Genomic DNA, 22140 nt, shown 5'->3' with positions numbered 1-22140 from the left:
GTGGCATTACGTTACCATGATAATGAGTTTTTATAACACTGATTACAAGATTGCAATCACATGATCTGCACTGGACTGGAAGTGAATGAGCAAGATAATATTCCACTGGGTAATGTTCCCGGATGCGTACGTGACCGATCCAACCCTCACTTATCATTTACACACAATCTTAATCAAGGAGTTACATTAAAGTGTTTGATTCTCAGTAAATACGCCTCCTTTATTACAGCATGCTTCAGCTGCTCAACATTATATTATTGCCAATTTTAACAAAAATGAACTATTTACTCAAAAGTCCCGACTTATAACCAGTGCTTGAATAGATTGTTTAAATGTCTTGAAAATTAAACAAAAAAATTATATATATATATATATATATATATATATAGCAAGGATGAAGTGACAGTGAAGACATTTAAATTGTAAAAAAAAATTATATTTTGAAAAAATGCTGTTATTTTCAATAATTTCAATTTTATGTTCATGGGACAATAAAATAAGAGTTTGCGAAAACATCTGTAAAATAAAAATATTTGTATTCCAAAGATGAATGAAGGTATTATTATTGATTCGATCGCTTCCAAAAAAAAATACATGCGTGTGTGCTATGCATATTTATTATGTATATATAAATACACACGCATACCGTATATTTTTTTAGAAAATATTTACATGTATATATTTATATTCGTATCATTTGTTTTGCATATAAATATATTCAATTTATATGTGCGTTTATGCAAATATGACATGCTGCGTTCACGGCAGGTCTGAAAAAGACGTGGGGCTACTTCTGAAAAGGAAGTTGACATGAAGTTTATCATTCTCCTAACATTTGGGACCGATGGAATGAGTAATAGCTCAATCTAATATAAGCTTTATCTTTATCTTTTGTTTAAATTTCATATCTGTGGTAACAATGGTTGGTAACTCGTGCATTGCTGCACACTTCCTCTTCCACTAAACTGAGTTTTTTATGGAAATGATTCACAAATTTGTTTTAAGAATATGTCACGTTAATATATAATAAAACAGCAATATAACAGACAATTCAGGTTAACTGTGGGATTTTTCCAGTCATCTCAAGTAACCTGAATTTATTACAGTATTCAAAGCGTGGATTCTTGTTAAATCAGATCATAAAATTATAATCCAAAAACATTTAACGAAGAATAAACGACTAGATCATCCGGAGTCTGTTTGTGACTGTATTTTGGCAAATTAATAATTAAAAAAATATGCTACAAAACTAATTTTCAATCTTCAAATGCTAATAATTATTTAGAAATAATATCTTTAATCTGATAATATTTCTGCCAAGCCTGTCATATCTGAATAATTGTGAAAAGTCATTATACGGCTGTGAAAACAGTTAAAAATTTTATTCTTTAATCACACTTCTCAACCGTTTTCATCTGCAACGGAAAAAGATATTAATATATTAGGCTATTATCCTGATATTCCTTTTAATATGATATAATTCGCACATATATCAGAACAGTGTATTTATTGTAAACTAAAACAATAAAAAATATTTTTAGTGAATTAAAATGAGCCTGAAATAAATCAGCAAAAATCTAAATGTATTGTAAGCATGCTTTTACTGTATTATGATTGGTGAGCTGAAACATTATGAAATCTGGGGCAGTGATTCTGACCTGTTTATTACAGCACTTTATCGTTTGGAGAAGATAACGAAAGTGGCTTTTGAACGATACAAACACCTCGAAGCGGAGAAGGGAAAAACCACCAGAAAGTGAAACTGAAAAGGATAGTTGCGTTTCGGCCTTCTGCAAGCGGAAAAAGGGCTTGTTTAAATACAAACAAAACCAAAATTCAAACTTCATCGCGTCCAAAACAAAACAAAAAAGAATGTATGACAGAATATAAAGTTAAAAATACATTTGTTTTTCAATATAGTTGTATATTTAGTATTAGTGTGTATGCATGAAGCAGGAAATCACGTGTTTTTACGAAGGGTTGCCAGATCTTAACAGGAAATCGCGTTCACGTTCCAATTACCGCCGCGTTTATTGCATGGTACTGAGATAAGCAGTGGGTATCCAGCGTTGAAAGATGTTTTGATGGAAAACTATTATCATACTGACATGCAGCTGTTAAATTAATAAGAGGCATCATCAAAATAATCAAGTTCGATCAAAAAATCTGATGCTTTTAGTGACATAAACAAATGACAATTACAGAAGAAATGTAATAACACTTGTTTTATTCATCATTTGTTACATACAGTGTAGATCATTTAGTACTTCATACAGATCAAAGAGAGAAACACAGAAAAGTGTATAGGAACTAAAAACACACTAAAAATGATTCATTTAGAATAACTCTAAAAGCATTAATCGGTATCTTTGCACTAAAGTAACTCCTAATGTGTTTAGTTTTAATTTAGCACAAAATTTCATACAACCTCCACTTTAAAAGCTAATAACGGCAACTCGTGAATAATGGCGAATAACGACGATTCAGTGATTTGTTGTTAAGTGTTTCTAGAAATTCTCATAGTGGTGAACAAAATGTGCCTGGTCGCGTTTGTTCATTTGCTGGCAGGCCTTCTCAACGTTCTTGGTCAGACCGGGAGGACCACAGCTAAACACGCCGATCTTCTCCACCTTTAACAAAGAAAAGACCATTCACTGTCACAATGATCTAATTAAAATGACTTCGACTTAAATTTACTCCTTTCACAAGATGAATCACAGATATTTAGTAATACACGAAGACTGAAAAAAATGCAACAGTACATGCCCTACAACTGTAAAGATAGCTCTATCTAAAAGGGTAACGATAAAGGTAACTTGAACAATAATAACAACAAGAGATGCAGCAAAATTTCAGGTGTCGAAAATTAATTTAAAATCACGTCAAACCACGCAACGACAAGGACAGGTCGCACCTTATTATTATTCAATAAAATAATAATTACAAAGCCTTTTTACGTTTCGATTTTGGTTTTCAGCCTATGACATCCAGAATTTTCGTTTTCAGCCCAGAATTTTAAAATATAACTTTAACGACAACCATAAGTACAACAATAACTACAATGATAACCAAAACAAAAAAAAGATAAGTGATAAATATAAGGATAACTGTACTCATAAAGATACATTTAATAAGAAATATAACAATAACTACAATAATAACTATAATACTAAAGCGATTATTAAAAACGTAATCATTGTAGCTATTGTCCTTGTTGGAGTTTAACAGTAAAGCTCCAGTGGCTCCAATTATTGACTTCTGACCTCTGGATGAACTTCCTGTAGCGAACTGAGAAAAGCCAAAAAGGGTGGGCGGCCGAAGTGTGTGACGGAGCGCAAGCCGGTGAACAGACTCCTGTTCCACACCTTCTGAAAGTGCCGCTCGCAGACATACTTGGGAAAGAGAAAGAGATGTTTGTAGACCCGACCACAACTTCATATCAGTTGACCTGCTTTTAATTACGTCACAGTACTTCGGTGGAACTTACAGTAACCAAGAAACCAATAAAAAACTCATCACTCTCAAATAAACAATGGACTTACCAGCATGGTGGTGCGGAGATCGAATTTCTCGGCGAGCTGTGTGATGTAGATGTGCACAGACACCAGCTCCTGAGCGTCCATGTCCTCCACCTCCCTTATGATGTCAGACACCCACTCGAACTGACGCTGTGTCCGTGTCACCCACATGAAGTACACCTAGAGCCACCGTGTTAAGAGCCGTTAAAAACATAATCATTTATTGCAAGACAACGGAAACCGGCACGTTGTTGCGTACTTTTTTGCAGTGAAATTTGAACTTGACTGACGATTTGAACACCAGGTCTTTTAGGATGGAAGCGAAGGGTGTGACTCCGATCCCAGCACCCACCAACACTGACACCCCATAGTCTGTCCACTCCTGATGACCCTCCCCGAACGGCCCATCCAGATACAGCTGTGGAGATACAGCCATTAATATCAACATCTACCACATCAGGGGGTTCCCTGTACAGTATGGTCATCGGTAAATATCGGTTATCATAAATATCGGTTATCGGTGTCGTGAATGTAATATCGGTACATCTCATATATATTGGAATAATCTAATGCATTAAGGTTTATCTACATCTATATGAACCAAAGACAAACTGGGTATCCTTGCCTTTGGATATCCTCCAAACTCCTGGAGATTCTCAGGGGTGTAGGCCTCTCTCAGTTTGCTGGTCCAGGGTCCCACTGCACGGATATGAAGGCTGAGGGTCTCCTCATGCGGTGCGGAGGTCAGGGTGAAAGGATGGTACTCATCTGTGCCCAGCGCCAGGCATGCAATACGTACCCACTGTCCCGAGCGGTAGACAAAACCTTGCGGACGCTTAAACTGCAGGTAAGTTACACCTGGTAGTTCAAAGAAACAGGATCAGAGAATCAGGTCTGTTATCAGTGCTTGTTATCAGTGCTACTTCAGAAATTCTAGTTACCTTACATAACTTTGCCAGCACGTGTCAACTTTCATTTGAGTTTCAGTAGACTGTTAATTTTCACATTAGTTTCAGTTCACATGTACAAGCAAAGTTACTTATAGTCAGTGTAACTAACACACATTATGTAATCAGATTACTTTTTCTAAGTAATTACATTACTTTTAAATTTATAAGAAAATATCTGTTGCTTTTTCAAAAACTTATTCATTTCACTTTTAATGTGACAACATGTCAAAAACATAACACTTGGCGTTGTTGTTATTAATTATTTTTTAAAGTTTCCAAATATTAATAAAAAAACAATGTCATTTATTACAGTTTTCTATTAACAGTTTATTAAACAGGGCAACCTAGTGTGAGAGCACAATTCCAAGAAAATTAAGGTTTGCATGAAGTTTATATGGCTTGGCAAACGATAAGAAATCAAACAAAATGTGTTCTCCTGGCATTCAAAATAAATGAACATATGTAAAAAAAAAACACATTTTCTGTACAGTAATTGCAGGCATTTCCAGTGCAAAACAGTTTAAGTCATGTTTTTTTGGGGCATTAAATAATGGCGCAAATACCAGTGAAAATACGTGTTTTGTAATTTCAGTACTCTCCTCCCATAACTTTTGTGTCTGAATGGGAAACTTACAAATGCTAGTTGACATAGTTGCAAAGTTATAGCTAGTAGAATGTCTAAAGTGGACTAGAAATGAAATGAAATGAAGTGCTACACAACTGGTGATTTTAAACATATTGTCAAAATATTTAAAATCATGTTGTGTAAAACCAATAAAATGAGTCCTGAATTTGACTCAAGGTTTCCTGTTCTGAGATGCCGTATGATTTCACAGCCAGAGCAATTACAAAGCGCTATGTGCTCGGGCCCTTGGAGACTCTGAGATAAAAGAGCTTTGTGCTGGAACTGCTGAGTGTATTGGCTACCTGATGGCAGCAGCTCGACTTTCACCACTGGGATCTCCACCTTCTTCCGGTTGAGGCTGATGAGCTTGTCCAGGAGGAAGAGGAGGCCAGGGGGGATCAGGTAGATGTGGAAGCGGGGCTCCTGGAGGAGGGCGTAGCTGCCGTGGATCACAGTCTGCCAAATCGGATGAGAGAGAAAAAGAGTGTTCACAGTTCCTGTGTCAACTATATTTCAACTATTTTTCTTAGCACACAATACTGAAGATCTAACACTCTATTAAATCTCATAAATAGATAGGTGTTTTTTTCTTTACCAGGACATAGACGAGCACATATAGATGGTGTGTGATCCAGAATCCTCTAAAGCTGATACGTCTGAAATAGTGCGAGGCGAAGACGTACATAAAGGCGAAAATCAACAGCAAAAGAACCCCAGTGAGACCTGAAAGAAAAACAAAACCGTGTTACGATAAATAGACATCTAAAAAATAATGAGCTGTCTCTATAAATTTAATAGTGTATATTTGAAAACAACATTGAATGCGCAGCTATACCAGGAACTGTCTTGAAAAACCAGAAGGTCCATTTCATTGGAAGCTCAGACCTGAAAATCAACGACACACAGAATTTTGGGCACGGCTCCCAGTTTCCCAAAGATAAATATGTTCTAAGAATATTGAAAGATCCCTTTTCCATGCTAACATTCCAGAGAACATTCTATTTAATCAAACATTATTGGAACATTACTTTTGAATGTTCTCAGAACAACCTAAATCAGTAGTAATATTTAAAAAATGTAAACTAAAACCTTTATATCAATGAAGCTGAACATGAATTACCCATTGTTGGAGAACACTCTAGGAAACAGGCAGGAAAGAATGCTGAGGTCACTGATGCAGAAAATGTAAACGTTGACCAAATGACCCAAACTGTGAACAACTGGCACAAAAAAAAAAACATTAAATAAAAATAAAGAAAATATTATATGATCACATGTATTAAAGGGGTTATATGGTGTTGCTAAAAAGAACATTATTTTGTGTATTTGGTGTAATGCAACATGTTATTGCGGGTTTAAGTAATAGTGCATTGTGATTGGCCGAATACCTCAAGCATGGCGGAAATGTTACGGCGCTTACTATAACATGGTGTTGTGTCCCAGCGCTATGGCACAAAAACAATAAAATATGTTAAAGAATGTTGCATTCAGTAGGGACATAATTACAGATTTTAATGACTTAGTACTGTCTTTTTATGCATTGTAAACATTACCAAGTCTGTATTTTTAAACAGAGAAACGACAAATAACAAGCACTACCCTTCACTGCTGAAAACTTATGTTTAGTGAGTAAATAGTAGGTTATTTTAAGTACAAATACAAATAAGAAGACATAATTTATTAAAAATTGTGAGTCAGAAGCGGCAGACTGTCCTTGCAGAGGTAGAATTTCCTCACTTTATTGTCTGTGCCAGCCGCTCTGCAGGTTTTAGGAATCATTTCTCCGTAAATGCGCTGAACACACTCTAATATTAGAGCTGAACTGTTCTGGAACAGTTGCAAATACAACTTAACCACTGATTTATAGTTATGTCTTCTTTTGGAAGCACAAAGAAAGTAGTTCTCTGCAACATTAATTAACTAATTTTGACAGTGTTATAAAATATCTCTTTGGTTTTTAAATTTTAGTCTTTGTAACTGTAGCTTTGCAACAGCTTGTAACACTGAAATCGCATCATATGACGCCTTTAAGATAACTGACGTATGGTACATCACTTTGAGGAAATGTTACATTATCTAATGGAAGTTTGAACCTTGGTAATTAAATGCACGAATTGTGATTCACTTATGCTGTAAACTGCAAAAATATGTCGTGACACACAAAGAGTTAAATCCTAATTATAGTTATGTGACTTCTGCTGAATCATATCTGTGGTGAAATTCATTTGAAAGGGCACTTAAAGAAGTTTAAATATTAAATGATGCACGTAAAGGGAACTTTTCTCTTCTGACCTGAGAGGACCACAGCAGCTATAGCCATGTGACGGTGAAGGTCGATGGCCGCGTCGAATGGGATGTATCTGTTAAGAAAAGTCTCCCTGCACATGGTTATCAGGTTACGGCACACAGTGAGGAGCATGTAGGGAAACAGGAAAGAGATGGCGGCCGCAGAACCCCGAGACACGAGCACACCCACCATTGAGGACTCTGGGATGCCGCTGGCGTGGGCCTGTAAACCATAATCTACAAACATTGCTATTGGTTTGCAAACGTTAGTGTGCGGATCTCCAGTGGCACAAATTAGGAAAGGTTCAACACGATCAAAATAAATAATGTTAGGGCTTCAATATGTATAATTCAACATTCAGTGATATAAAAAGAGAGAATATAAAGGGAGACTTACAGTAGCATCTTTCCAGTGCTAGTCCAACTGTGATCCCGTACATGATGAGTATGCAAATGATATGCCTTCTGTAGTTTTCTATGAAGCGTTTGAACTGCTGGATCCATTGCTGCACTGGCTTTCTGTTGTAGAGTTCTCTCTGAGGCCTCACATACACCTTTGGGTTGCTTGCATCAATTCTAACAAGGAAAATGAATTGTATTAGGTTTGAAACAGCATGGATTGACAAATACAACACACCTTTATTGCTTAATCTTGGGTTGGGTTTCAAAACGCTACACTGTCGCTGTCCTTCAGAGTCTTTCAGTCCGCTCTGATTTAGGTGACTGTCACAATTTTTTTATGTATCTGTCTGCCTACCTACATTTATCTATCTAGTTAGTCTTCCTATCTACATAGATGTCTTATAACTACTGTAACTAATTGGATAGACAGCCAGATGGTTAATTTCAGGCAGATACATAACCAATTACACAAAGAGGTTGATAACTAAACCAGATAGAAAGACAAGCTAAAAATCTCTAAATATTTAGACAGTCAGACAACTGAAAAAATAAATAACTAGACAGAAAGACACTGAGTTATATAACTAATTAGATAAATTGACAGGAGGATAAATAACTACAACACAGAAAGACAGTTATATAACTAATTGACTACTAAATAAGTAAAAAGCTGACGGGTGACTAAAGAACTAGATAGAAAAACAGCTAACTAACAGCCAGAGAGAAACCATAATCTTTCTGCACTCATTATGTCTTCAGCACAAACTCCAGCATCGGCGAGGAGTGAAAGGAAGAGATCAGTCTGTGTCAGCTTCTCTGTAGTGCTGGATTTACTGTTTCTCATCTTGCTCTTGGAAATATCCCGTAGATCACAAACGGGGTTCGGGTCAGGTGTGTTGTCTGGCCGGTCAAGCACAGTAATATCATGGTTGGTGGAGCACTTGCAGCGGTCTGGTCACTGTGAGCAGGTGCTAAAGTCCTGCTGGAAGGACGTCAGTTTCTCCATAAAACTTGATGGCAGATGGAAGCATAAAGTGCTCCAAAATCAGCTGATAGACGGCTGCATTGACTTTGGACTTGATAAAACACAATGGACAAACACCAGAAGACTCTGACTTCAGAAACTTCACACTGGATTCAAGCATCTTGGGTTCTGTGCCTCTCCAGTCTTCCTCCTGATTTTATATCTTGATTTCCAAATAAAATGCAGTGATTTTGCTCCTAGGTAAGATGACGCCTGGTAGCTCTTTTCCTGAAGACTCTCGATGCACTGAATCCAGCTTCAGTCCACTCCGTGTGAAGCTCTCTGAGTGTCTGAATCAACTTTTCTTGACAGTACTGCAGTCATCCCTGTTGCTTGTGAACCTTTTCCTACTCTATTTCTATATTCCAGTCAATTTTGTATTTAATATGCTTTGATACAGCACTCTGTGAACAGCTGGCCCTTTCAGCAATGACCTTCTGTGATATACAACGTCTTAGTTATTAGTCTGCTTGCCTTTTTCGTTAGTTAACTACCTGCAATTGCATAGTAACATCCTCCCAAACGCCTACAGCTAAAAATTGTGGTGACTATTGTGCAGGTCATCTCCACTCACATTGTCTCCATAATATGTGAAAAATCAAGTTATTTCAGCTACTGGATTAGCCTGTAACTGAAGATTATGACTTTCAAAGCGAAACCTGACCAATATTACGTCACAGAATGGCATCACTTCCCACAAATACTGATTGCCACATTTCTTAATAGCCAACAGATGACGGGTTTCACAAAGGATTAAATCTAACACCTAGCTGAGCTCCTAATGACTATACACATGTCAGAACAAGTTACATAATGCAGCACATGCTCTAAAATTACCACGGCAGAGATATTATACGTTAACGTCTCACTTCTTGATCTGTCTTTGACGGTTCCTGGTCTTGCTCCCCTCAGGCCTTTGAGTAAGCTCTTCCACTGCTGAAGAACTACAAAGGAAATAAAAACTGTTATTACTGTGTACTTGTTTTGAATATGTTTCATGTTCAAATTTTCTTTACCTGTTTTTCTTAATGAAAGATACTCGCTGTTGTCTGGATAGTTTTTCTTACTAAGTACTTCCATGCCTGGCAATACACAACGAACAGTAAAATGCCTCTGTGTTGAACAAAGAAATATGACATATGGGCCGTAAGGAAAATGCATCTTAACCTTTAATATTGAGCTGAGCTGAATGGTCTCGCAGCAGAAAGTGAAAGTCCTCCCAGGAGAAGGAATCTTTGTTGTGAAGACCTGCTGTCTGAAGCATAGCTGCTATACCATCATCAGCCTGACTCTTAGATAAAGCACTTCCAGAGATATCAATAAAAGACCTGCAAAAGACAAAACCGACTAGAAGAAATCCTTCAGAGGACTTACTGACGTGTAAAACTATAATCTGAATCTCAAATTTCAGGTTATTTTCAAAAAATCTTTGCAAAAAAAACCACTTTTGTTCTCGACAAGACTCGAAAACAAACATCAGAACAGACCAGAGTAAGGAAGTGAACTTTTCCTTGGACAAGAAGCCATCTTCTTTGACGTCATGCATTGAAAACAGAAGCCTAGACTTGTCCTCGGGTGTACCTGGGTTTGAAATCCAAAAACAGCAAACACTGTAACACTCTTAGCAACACAGCGCAGTTAAACCATAACACTGTAAAACGGTAACATTCTAACATAACAACATTTTAATGCAGCGGAAGTGGAACATCCTAACAACACAGCAAGGTGATTTTGTAACATTACAATATTGTAATGTTGTAACATCATAGCACTATAACATTGAAAATCTGTCATGTAGCACTGTAACTTGTGTAACATTGTAACATCATAAACACTGTAAAATGTAAAACTGTAATATCGCTACATAGTATTGTGACATTGTAATGTTGTAACTGAAAAACTCTAAAAGTGTAACATCCTAATAATGTAACGAAGTAGCATTGTAATATTGTAAAACTGTAACATTCTAACACTAACATTAGCTTTGTTCGGACTGACTGCCAAAAGGGCATATCCAAATGGAATCTGATTTGAATAAATGACTGTGTCCACACAGTTTATTGCAACTGTTTTTATCTGATTTATGCGTTCAGAAGCACTCAGTTTTATGGAATGTTCGTTGGTTTCTATGGCAATGTTTTTGCTTTTGATTTCCAGGAATACAATTCAAATACAGTTATTTTTGGACTGTCAGTCTGAACAAGGCTATTGTAAAATTGTAACAATGTCAATTTGTAGTATAGTAATTTCCTAACATTGTAACACTGTAAACGCGTAAAATATCCTAATGACATAAAAAGGTAACTTTGTAGCATTGTAATACTGTTACATTGTAACATCACTAACAAGGTGACAACAAGGTAACTTTGTAGCATTGTAACATCGCATTTAACACTAACTTCGCAGTATTTGTAAATGATGATATTGTAACAAAATATAACGAAACAATGCACTACAAATCAAAAGATTTGAACAACCTCACCTGTCATGAAAATGACAATAACTTCGAGGAACTCCTGAAACGAAAGGTATCCGTTACATTCCTTGTCAGCCAGTGTGAACATGGACTCTACAAAGAGCGAGTCAGGCTTCAGACCAAGCACGCTGGCGAATTCAACTCGTGTGAGCTCACACTGTAAAGCTTCTCTGGTTCTTTTGCTCAGGTCTCCTGCATCACTTTTATCAATGTCCAAGACCTGCAATCAAAAAACACATGCTCCTTGACGTCTTAAACCTAGTAGCCACACAGTAAGAAGAGACAACAGGAACACTTACCTTTGAAAAAGCATGCTTGAAGAACGTCTCCACAATCTTTTCCCTCTGTGCTCTGGTCACTGCATCTCTGAGGATCTCTTTCTCACTCATTTCCTTCACAGTTAGACTCTGATTTCTGCCCCTCCAGCTCAGAGCGCAGGTGACCCAGGAACTCTGACCTCTGACCAACGTCCTCAAATAACAATACCTTTTGGACAGAAATCCAACATCTTAGTGAGCATTAGCTGAATGATGGCAACAGACTGCACTAGCAAATTCTTACCAGATCATATTCTTTGGGGATCTTCAAGAGTAGAGCACGATGCTGATGGTCATTGGATATTAACACATTGTGGTGGTCTTGATTGCCCAAACTGTGAGAACTGAGAAGAGACCCATTCTCATCAAAGGTCTGGAGCACTGTCTTCTCGTTGAAAGCAAGTGCGACTTGTCGGGGTGCTGTATTGTGCCCCAACCACTCTTTGGCTGAACAAAAAAGTAAAATGCAATGACAGAAGTGAAAAAAAGCCATCTTTTTTGGAATATCAGACCAATGTAAGGCACATGTGATATTACTTACCAACAGTTTCATGTGCAGGTTTCTTATCTGAGGTGGAACCTCTGAGCTTCTTTTGGAATCGTTTGTATCTGGCTGTCCGGACCCGAGCGACTAAACAAGCTACTATGTAGCTTACTGTCAAGAGATTGTATTTAGTCATTTTAATGAAAAAATGTTACATAATTATAGTTATATAGAAATGCTATTATTTATAATTAATGCTGTATAAAAATACTATTAATAAAAAAAAAAAACAATTTCATATTAGATATGTATGTGTGTGTGCATGTGTATAATATACAGCATAACATTCCAAATATTTTTAAACAGTGTAAAAAGTGTAAAAAATAATGGAAATACATAAATATTATCTAAAAATACTATTATGTGTTTATATGTCTGTGTACTATGTTTATTTATTACTATGTATATATAAATACACACATATTTTGAAATTATATACATACATACATATATATATATATATATATATATATATTATATATAACAATATTTAATATATAAACAAACATATTTTTCTTAAATATATGCATGCATGTGTTTGTCTTTATATATACATAATAAATATACACAGCACAGACACATTTTTTATATTAGAATTAAAAAAACAAAACTACTATTTAAAATGTTAACACATATTACTATTTTTAGAGTTCACACAAACATGTAATAGTTAATGCATTACTTAAACATTTAGAATTCTAGAGTAAATGTAGTTGTCTTTAAATATCATTTTTTACAGCACACACAAAACATTCTGAATGACACTGACCAACAGGAAACAGGAAAAGTACTAAAACCGTTACACCAAAACCAGCCTTGCTGCTGTTGTCAAAGTAACTCATAGAGGACGCCTTTGTACAGGGGTGAAGATCAGAGGATGTGATTGGCTGAGGCTGGGGACAGGGATCACCTGCGCAAAATAAATGTAAACACATGACGGCTTTATAGTACGATTTTGTCATGGAATATGTTGCATGTGGTTAGCTCATTACCGTTCACCCAGAAGAACACGTTCTTTTGAATGTCGCCCTCCTCTGCACTGGTGACGTCCAGAAGGACATCATGAAAGGTGGTGCTACGTATGGCTTGGATCTCCTCGTCAGTAAACAACCTGAGAGGAAAAAATATATTACAGTATTTATTGTGCTCATATGAACAAACTGATACGGACGTTTTTTTAAAAGGAGTAATAAACTGAGAAACCAAAAATCCTTTTGACGCATACGAGGTCATTGTACTTTAGACCCATTTCTGTTTAATACCCCCTCACCTACACTTTCACCTTATACCTTGAAACAGAGTGTCAAGAGGTAGTCCCCTAAGAAATGGGACATTATTACTATACCATGCCCTGCTTTACTAACACACACACACACACACACACACACACACACACACACACACACACACACACACTGAGATCGTGCAGCTCACACATCAAGGAGCAACTAAAAATGGCTGAAAGCATTCTGACAAAACAACAACGTTCGGAATGTGTAACTTTACGATGTAACAGTGATAAGCACCGCCTCCTCAGAAGAAGATCAACGCCTGCTTCTACATCGCTGCCTGTTTAGCTTCGCCCACTTATTCACGCATGTAGTATGTATTTTTCAAGAGAGACAAGCGCAACATGTTTACACAAAAACCAAATGATAAAGATGGCTCTAAAGACAGCAAGACCAGGTTGTGGAAAAGCGCCTTTTGCATTGCTTTCCTTTTAATCCCAACGTTAAGAAAGAGTGGATGAATCTATTTTTATGAAAATCCGGTCGCAGATTCGTTTATAAACAAGGCCCTATTCGACAAAACATTTTCAAAAGAAGCATTGCAGCTCTAAATTAGTATTTTAAGCGGACCTCACTAGTTCGTGACCCTTTAAGTAATCATTCAAAGAAAATGTCCCACCCATTTTGTTTGTTCTCAAACCAGAAGCGGTCAGCGTTCCTAATGCGTTCGAACTGGTCCAGGATGATGGTGGAAAACACTGGACCTGGCCCCTCTTGTGACTCTAGTAGGCCGCCCACGAACAGATCTAGTCTGGAGGTATCGTTCTCATATAACTCTGCCAGCTCCTTGAACAACTGAAAATCAATGAAAAGACTTTAGTGTTTGGGTAATGGGCGTTCTGGGTATTTGTTATTGAGGGATTCTTACTGATCAGGCCGTACCTGTGTATTATTCAGTTTAGGGTTGATCTCGTCCCAGCTGTTGACCGGTCGCATGTTAAGGCTCTCTCTGATCTGGTTGTAACTGGGCAGCCCAAAATCACGCCCCCTCTGGATGGTCAAAGCCACAGCATCAGAGCGTGAGAAGCGCATGGGCCCGTACATGAAGTCTAATGGAGAAGAGGAATAGAGAGGATGTGTGGTGACCAGTAGATCTTCGTATTGTCATTAAATATGGACAACAGAAAAAACGAACCTCTCAAGTCCTCCACAATGATGTTATCCTCTCGCTCAGCGATCTGAGAAGCCATGCCCATTATTAGCTCATCTACATCCTGACTGGACTCCAGGTTTGGATTCTAAAACACGATGATATAGACATGTAAATGTTTTTTTCATTTCTTATTATAATTGTATAACGGGTACGTATATATATATATATATATATATATATATATATATATATATATATGTGTGTGTGTGTGTGTGTATTTATATATGCAATGTATAAAGCCACCATGTTTAAATTTGTAATAATATTGTTGCAAACCAATCCTCGTTTATCATGACTCACATTTCGGTTCCAGAAGGTGTTGCATAAGCGCAGGCCATTGTTCACAGCACTTCTGTAGTGACACGTCCTGTTTCTGAATCCCCAACATCACAGTTCAGCACAATTTTAGATACATTTTGCCCAATAGATACAGTTTGTTCATTGTACAAATATGTATTCGTTTATTTAAAGGAATTGCTTTTACTTTTATTGGCCAGTCAAATTGCATTAAAACATTTCTATTTCAAATAAATGCTGTTCTCTCCATTCATCAAGCAATCCAGTGAGATGTATCGTGGTTTCCGCGAAAATATGAAGCAGCACAACTGATCTGAAAATTCAGCTTTACATGATAGAAATAAAATACATTTACATTACATTCAAATAAAACTGCTTTTTTATTTATTTATTTTTATTTTTACAATATTTTACAAGTTTTTGCTGTATTTTTTATGTAAAAAAAAATAGCCTTGGTGAGCACAAACGTCTTCCTACCAACCTTTAAACGGTCGTGCAAGTCTAAAATTATTGTATTTTAATATAATTAAATGTTACCACGATAGCAGCGCATTGCAATGATTTAAATGATCTTTTTCTTTCAACTGATGCCTTTTTACAAAAGTGGTTTGAGAAGCGTACCTTTTATATACACCGGGTGGTGCAAGAGTCAGTCCGAACCTCACCGCAGCGGCTTCGAACTCAGCAGAGATCCCAGGATCGACGTATTTCTGGTAACCTGCAGGAAGACGCTGCTGTGTGATCCAGCTCATAATATATAAATCCCATTATTAGCTCCTATTATTCACTAATCTCTGTGAACTGTACTGCCCTCAGCAGAAATGACACACTTGACATCCGTTAAGCTGTAATGACGTAGGTGCCAACGACATGCCGTCAGCTGCCAAGCAAGCTGCGTCTTACACAAACCATGAGAGAGATTTTAACAGACCACAGGTTAATCTCTAGCAGCCAAATTTTTTGGACTTGTGGCATACAGTTGACACTTTGCAACATCTACAGATGGCTGACCTTCAGACGGTCAGTGAACGGACTGTGGTCAGTAGGTGTGTCGTCTGAGACTTAGACAAACCACAGACTACTGCAGCATGCACACACACACACACACACACACACATCTCACCTGGATAGGAAGTCACTGGTGTTTCCAGATAGGCCGGCAGCCACTCATAGAACGCTATATTCTGACGAAAGATCGATGGTCAAGTCAGAAATAAGACTGATTTAAATATATTTAAACGGCAGCGTTGAAAGGAGATGTTAAGTGAAGGAAACTGCGTAACGCCTCTCTAAATTGGCACATGTTACATGAATGAGTCAGTAATAGAGGATCTGCTCTACCTGAAATGTGGCAATAACCCTCTTTCGAGCATTTTGGAAAAGCTCTTCGTCTGACCAAGAGGGGTGTTGCTTGTGCAGTTCGGAGGCCAGGTAATTGTGGTAACGAAACCAAATAATTCCCTCAGTGACTGTAAAGATGTTCTCATTGGCCCAGGCGTTCCCGAACTCTGAGGACACACAAGAGCAGCAGCTGAAAACCACAGCTTGCAACATTTCCACAAACACTTTGCGTGCGAAACCAGTACTAAACGCATACAAAGTGAAAAGTTACTCTGCATGGTGTCACGTCCTCTTGTACTTTATTCCTTTATTTCTTTGCTAGCTACGGAGCCTGCTACAAAAGGTTAATGTATATAGATGAAAGATTATTTATTAAAAAATACAGTCTATGTCGCATATGAGTGAAACAAAAGCTGTGGTTTATTTATAGTGTTTCACGTGCCATACCTCATATTGCTTTTATGCAATTTTTTTTACAGCAACATACCAGCCGCATGTTGTTATGGGTTTTAGCAGATACCTTACAAAAAAATTTACCACGATAACCGTAGTGACTGCTAAAATATGATAATTAGTTACAGTTGCAACTACCAATTCTGTATGCATATGCATATATATATATATATATATATATATATATATATATATATGTAATAACTTATTACAATTTATAATTTTAGAATTAATTTACTATATTTATTATTAATATTATTACTGTTTTTGTTATTTTTGGTATTATTATTATTATTATCATTGTTTAATTCATTACCTTATTAACTATTTTCTTTTGTATTTATGTGAATTTTTTAAACTCATGTGTTATTTATACATTCATCCATAAATAAATAAATAAACACAAAAACACTAAAGCTACTAATAGTGATGATGATGACAATAATAATTATAACAACAACTATTATTATTATAAATTTAAACTATTCGTTATAAACTATTTATTTATTTATGTCTATATATTTACTTAACACTAATAATACATGTTTAATGTACTTGTCCAAAACTAAATAAATGGACAAATGTTTAAAAGTAAAAATTGTTATACATTAAGAAATCCATTATTTATAAACAATCAAACGATGATATAAATTAATAAAAGTTTCTCAGTGTTTGCTGAAAGTTTTACATATAATTTAGAATCTAAATGAAAAATGATATATAAATGTATGATTGATAGCGGTTAAAATATTTGCAGTTACCACAGTACTTAAAAAAAAAATTGATGGATACCATGGTATAATTTTTTTAGGGATCTTGCAAGAATGCATGATCGCAAAATATTCCTACCAGACATGAATACCCTGATTATCCATGTGACTGCTGGTCATGTGATGATAAATGAATGAATGCACTGCAACTTAAAGCAGCCGCTCCGTATGTTACCGTAGAGCTCCTGCGTGCCGGCGCTGGTGCTGGGGTCCGGCGCGCTCCACATCAGGTAACCGCTGCTGCTGCGCCGGGGCATGTCCTGCGAGGAGCCTGACGCCAGCAGACCTCTGGAAAATGCCCTCAAGGCATCGCACCACGAGCCGGACGACCCATAGATGGAGCTGCCGTCTATCCACGCAGTCACGTGATTCACCTGAAATGAATTATGCGTAAATTAAAAACTCAGCAGATCTGTTCTAAATCACATACATTTTCTATATACACACCTGTGTGCGAGGATTATTGGGACTGTTGCCTGTGCTCGGATCCCACTCTGCTCTCTGGAACTGGAGCAGGACCGCTTGAGAAGAGTTAGAGCCAAAGACGGGATCTTCTTTAGGGACTTTAATATGCATGAACTCAGGTGGGCAACCAGGTCTTCGGGATTCTGAGATCTCAGACCACACGTGGTAACCTGATGCGGTAATAAAGAGCGTGAGGAATCAAACTCTCCCTTGATCCTTTACAAAAACATCAGGAAAACCTTCACTGATATCACTGAAGAGCTCTAAAAGGGTTAGTTGGAAACCAGTAAAACCTTCGTTCATCTTCGATTAAATCAAAGAGCTTTCTGACCCACCATAGATAGCAACACAACTGAAACGATTCAGCTACATTTTTTATCAAAAATATCTTAATTTGTGTCCTTAAGATGAAGGCAGGTTTTAGAACAACACGAGGGTGAGTAAATAATGACAGAATTGTCTTTTTGAGGTGAACTATCCATTTAATCACTTACCCCCATGTCATCCAAAGCACTGTAAAAGCTTTGTTTGTCTTCGGAGCACAATTTTAGATATTTTGGATAAATATAGTTTTGTGAGTGTCCCATTGACTTCCAAGTAATGAACACAGTCCAGTTCCAGAAAAGTATGAAAGGCATCGTTAAAATAGTCCATCGGCCATCGGTAGCTTAAAAGTAGTATACCAAGCAACGAGAATAGTTTATGTACACAAAGAAAATAAAAATAAAGGCTTCAGTCAATAATCGACTCCAAAATAGTGCTACGGTGACACAGAGAGACAGGGTTATTAATTTTGTGTTCCCTGATTTGTGTCTTTGACTCTCAAAATGATGGTAGCCACTGACTTCATCGGTGCCTCGGTTTTAGATATCTTTATAAAGCCATTTTTTCCTAAAAGTATCCATTTTCTTTTAAATACTGATATTAAAACCGCCAGTGGGTTGATTCGTTCAGAAACGAATCACTGTTCTGTTGCTCAGAGATGCAGAATAATGCTGTGGTTGTGCTTGGAATTAGTTTTTGTTCATCGAAAAAAACATTATTGTGTCTAAAACGTAAGTCTCTTAACTTATTGTTTGCTAAGCTGCTGTAAAAAAAATCACTCTTCACTCTCCGTGTCAAACTAGGCTATATGAAATGATATAAATATACACATTTTCTGCCCCCATTGTCTTGAAATTCAATTCAGCGAAGCGCTCAATCGAGTAAGTTGAGCTTGAGACAAACGAAATTCCAATCAAAAGGAAAAATAAAGCGAGTGAACACTCATTTCTCAATCATATTCATGAAATGAGTGCTATTCCAATCGACAGGCCATTTTGTGAATGAATCATTTTCATGACATTTCACTGAAATATCTGACTTTAGTCTTTGCTTATTTGCTCTTCAATGCAGTAACATGGAAATTTCCCCATTGTTGGACGAATAGAGGTTTATCTAATCTAATTTAATCTAATTTAAAAGGAAGAACGACTCCTTAACTAGACATCACTACTCCTCTCTTGTACCGCACTAAACAGTCTTAGGAGAATCAGGGTGGATTAATAAGTCTGACTCAACCCGTAAGATAATAATTCACTTAAAGACTAATTTTATAGTGCTTTTGCGTCCGGTTTGAAGCTTGAATGTTCCAGTCCCTACTCGTTGCAATTAAACAGAGTTACTAGCAATTTTGGGGGTTTTTATACACGAAAGAAAGAACTGCAGCAGCACGAGGAAAACGAATAAATAAAATATGCATTGGGTGAGCTATCCCTTTAAGATAAATTACACCCAGGATGCCTTTATTAAAAATGCGAAACTGCAATTAAAGGGCTGGCTCTTCAATCAACAGGTTGAGCCTTGTTTAAATGAAAGCGTCACTCACCGAAGGCCACAGAGAGAACGCTTCTGTTTCTGTAGGACAGGAGACCGGATTGGCCACTCATGGCTGTGTTGCTTATCCGGCGGGGGTTGGGCATGTGCGGTTCCTGTCGGGGCAGATAAACGCCATCTGCGTACTGCGCCGGAAAGAGACGGACCAGAGCTGCATCTGCAGGGAGGACACCCTGAAGTTTCTTCCCTTCATTTTATTTGCAAAAAGCCTAACAAAAAGTACGAACCCGCTCACCTGCAGCCCCCCGATCGTGATCTGCCAAATTATTGTACCATCCATCATACCTCTGAACTTCCCAGGAAATAGCAGCATCGGCACCTGTTTGGTTCGAGATCAAAGGGAGTTTTGCAACCCTCTATTAAATCTGACTCATCGTATAATGTTAGTTAACGACCTATTCGTTTATTTCATGCACATCCTTAAAAATATTTATCCAGAATTTAAAATGTGATCATAAAACGCCCCTCAAAAAATTCTAAACGAGAATAGTGAGGGTGTAAAATAAACGAGACGCCGTCACTTTTTATTGCAAAATAAGAGGAAAATATTTTTGAACAACCTTGAGTGAAGTACTGTACGGTTTATTAAAACACTTCAATCAATAATAACTCAGGTATTCAAAGTTTTTTGTATGCACAAAATACAGCCAATTAAAACAGCATTAAAATTTGAAAAAATTATTAAAATAATAGTATATCATTTCAAAATGTGATATATATATATATATATATATATATATATATATATATATATATATATATATATATAGAGAGAGAGAGAGAGAGAGAGAGAGAGAGAGAGAGAGAGAGAGAGAGAGTAGTGAGTAAAATAAACAAAGAATATTACAATAAGTTTTACAAGAAAACACTATTTTATTATTTTTATTTACAAATTTTACTAAACTCAATGTAAAGCTCCATTTATTTGTAAGTGAAAATGTTTTTTGCAGATAGATAGATAGATAGATAGATAGATAGATAGATAGATAGATAGATAGATAGATAGATAGATAGATAGATAGAAGATAGATATAGATAGATAGATAGATAGAAGATAGATAGATAGAAGATAGATAGATAGAAGATAGATAGATAGATAGATAGATAGATAGATAGATAGATAGATAGATAGAAAGAAGATAGATAGATAGATAGAAGATAGACAGATAGATAGATAGATAGATAGATAGATAGATAGATAGATAGATAGATAGATAGAAAGATAGATAGATAGATATCTACTCACCAATAGGTTGACAAAGAACAGACAGTGCAGTTAAAGTTCTCCAGAGTACCTCACATAAACCCATTCTTCCAAACCAACTAAACACCTCTTCAGTGAAGAGCCCTTCAGACTAAAGAAAACCGGCGTGTGCGCAAGCAGACACAACTTTCCCCTCAGACTGACAAATCAGGAACTTCAGAGCGAACATTAAAGGCAATTAAAACGAAAACGCAGTCACGCCTGTCTGCAGAGCGGCAGACCTCACCTGTCCGCGAATAGATCGGAAATAAAAGGAAGAGTCGGTGACGGAATGAGAGTCCGACCCACATCCACACCTGCCCGCTTCACACCGAGTTTATGTTGAAGGGCTGGTCATGAGCGGTTGACACCTTTCTTTGGGAATACCAATCAATGCAAATCAAAGCCGTTATTAGGAAGTGCCGTCCTTTAAAAGATGAGCGCCGAGAGGATCATCTTATTTTTCCGCGTTGCTTTGCGGCTCTCGTTGCGTCCACAGGTGAGTTGCGATGCGGGTCGGGATCGTCTATGAAGTAACATCCAGTTCTGTCGGTCTTTAAAGGGAGATCCGGTGTCCTTTGATTTGCGGTTATCAAAGTATCCTCATTCATGTTAACAATCACCTCGAGGTGCGCTTACCTGGACCGGTTACCCGAGTGGGGCGATTTGCATTATAACGGGCTGCTGTCTGACTGGCGCTGTGGACGCGTTTTAAGCAATTTTGTAGATTTTAAAGACGGGTCTGAAGTGAGAGGGGCGCGCCGAACCACGGGGTTTGTCTTTGTAACGGCAGAAACACACCGCCAAGGTCTGGAAAAGTACGCGTTGCTTTTTAAACGCGGGCTTTTGTTTTGTTTAAACCGCCAAAGTTAGGGCGCGAATTTCACTCGTCGCTAAACAGCCTGCGGGTTTCTCAAGCAACGGCGTTTCAGCAAAACGTAAAAAGTGGCAGCATCACGTCTCCGCAGACTTCTCTAAATCAGCTCGAGCGCGGGTTTCGCCGGACGCGCTCAAATAAGGGCCCTAAGATCTCGACCCCCCTCGGAGTCGCCGTATAATTCGCACGCTAGACTGTTATCTGCGATCTTCAGGTAACCGAGCCTCTGGCCAAC

General features: G+C 37.3%; 1 protein-coding gene across 1 annotated transcript; it reads right to left on the bottom strand.

Moving 5' to 3' along the window:
* Positions 1-2419: 2419 nt before the first annotated feature.
* On the bottom strand, positions 2420-21301 carry duox (dual oxidase). Its single transcript, XM_043227544.1, is given in 35 exon segments — positions 2420-2630; positions 3264-3392; positions 3543-3698; positions 3778-3936; positions 4144-4376; positions 5396-5549; positions 5689-5816; positions 5929-5978; positions 6214-6313; positions 7386-7616; positions 7777-7955; positions 9675-9767; positions 9822-9867; positions 9870-9887; positions 9973-10133; positions 10293-10386; positions 11288-11501; positions 11581-11700; positions 11702-11767; positions 11843-12045; positions 12140-12253; positions 12912-13052; positions 13135-13253; positions 14051-14226; positions 14314-14480; positions 14567-14669; positions 14885-14957; positions 15503-15599; positions 16005-16065; positions 16223-16389; positions 17621-17819; positions 17893-18080; positions 19778-19942; positions 20021-20104; positions 21032-21301. Coding segments are annotated over 35 exon segments (4575 nt in total). The 5' UTR covers positions 21096-21301; the 3' UTR covers positions 2420-2507.
* Between the last annotated feature and the right edge of the window lie 839 nt (positions 21302-22140).

This window comes from Puntigrus tetrazona, chromosome 25 (assembly GCF_018831695.1).
Source record: "Puntigrus tetrazona isolate hp1 chromosome 25, ASM1883169v1, whole genome shotgun sequence".
In the NCBI taxonomy this organism is placed as follows: domain Eukaryota; kingdom Metazoa; phylum Chordata; class Actinopteri; order Cypriniformes; family Cyprinidae; genus Puntigrus; species Puntigrus tetrazona.
Note: the sequence above shows the minus strand (reverse complement) of the source record. Positions and strands in the feature narration are given on the sequence as shown.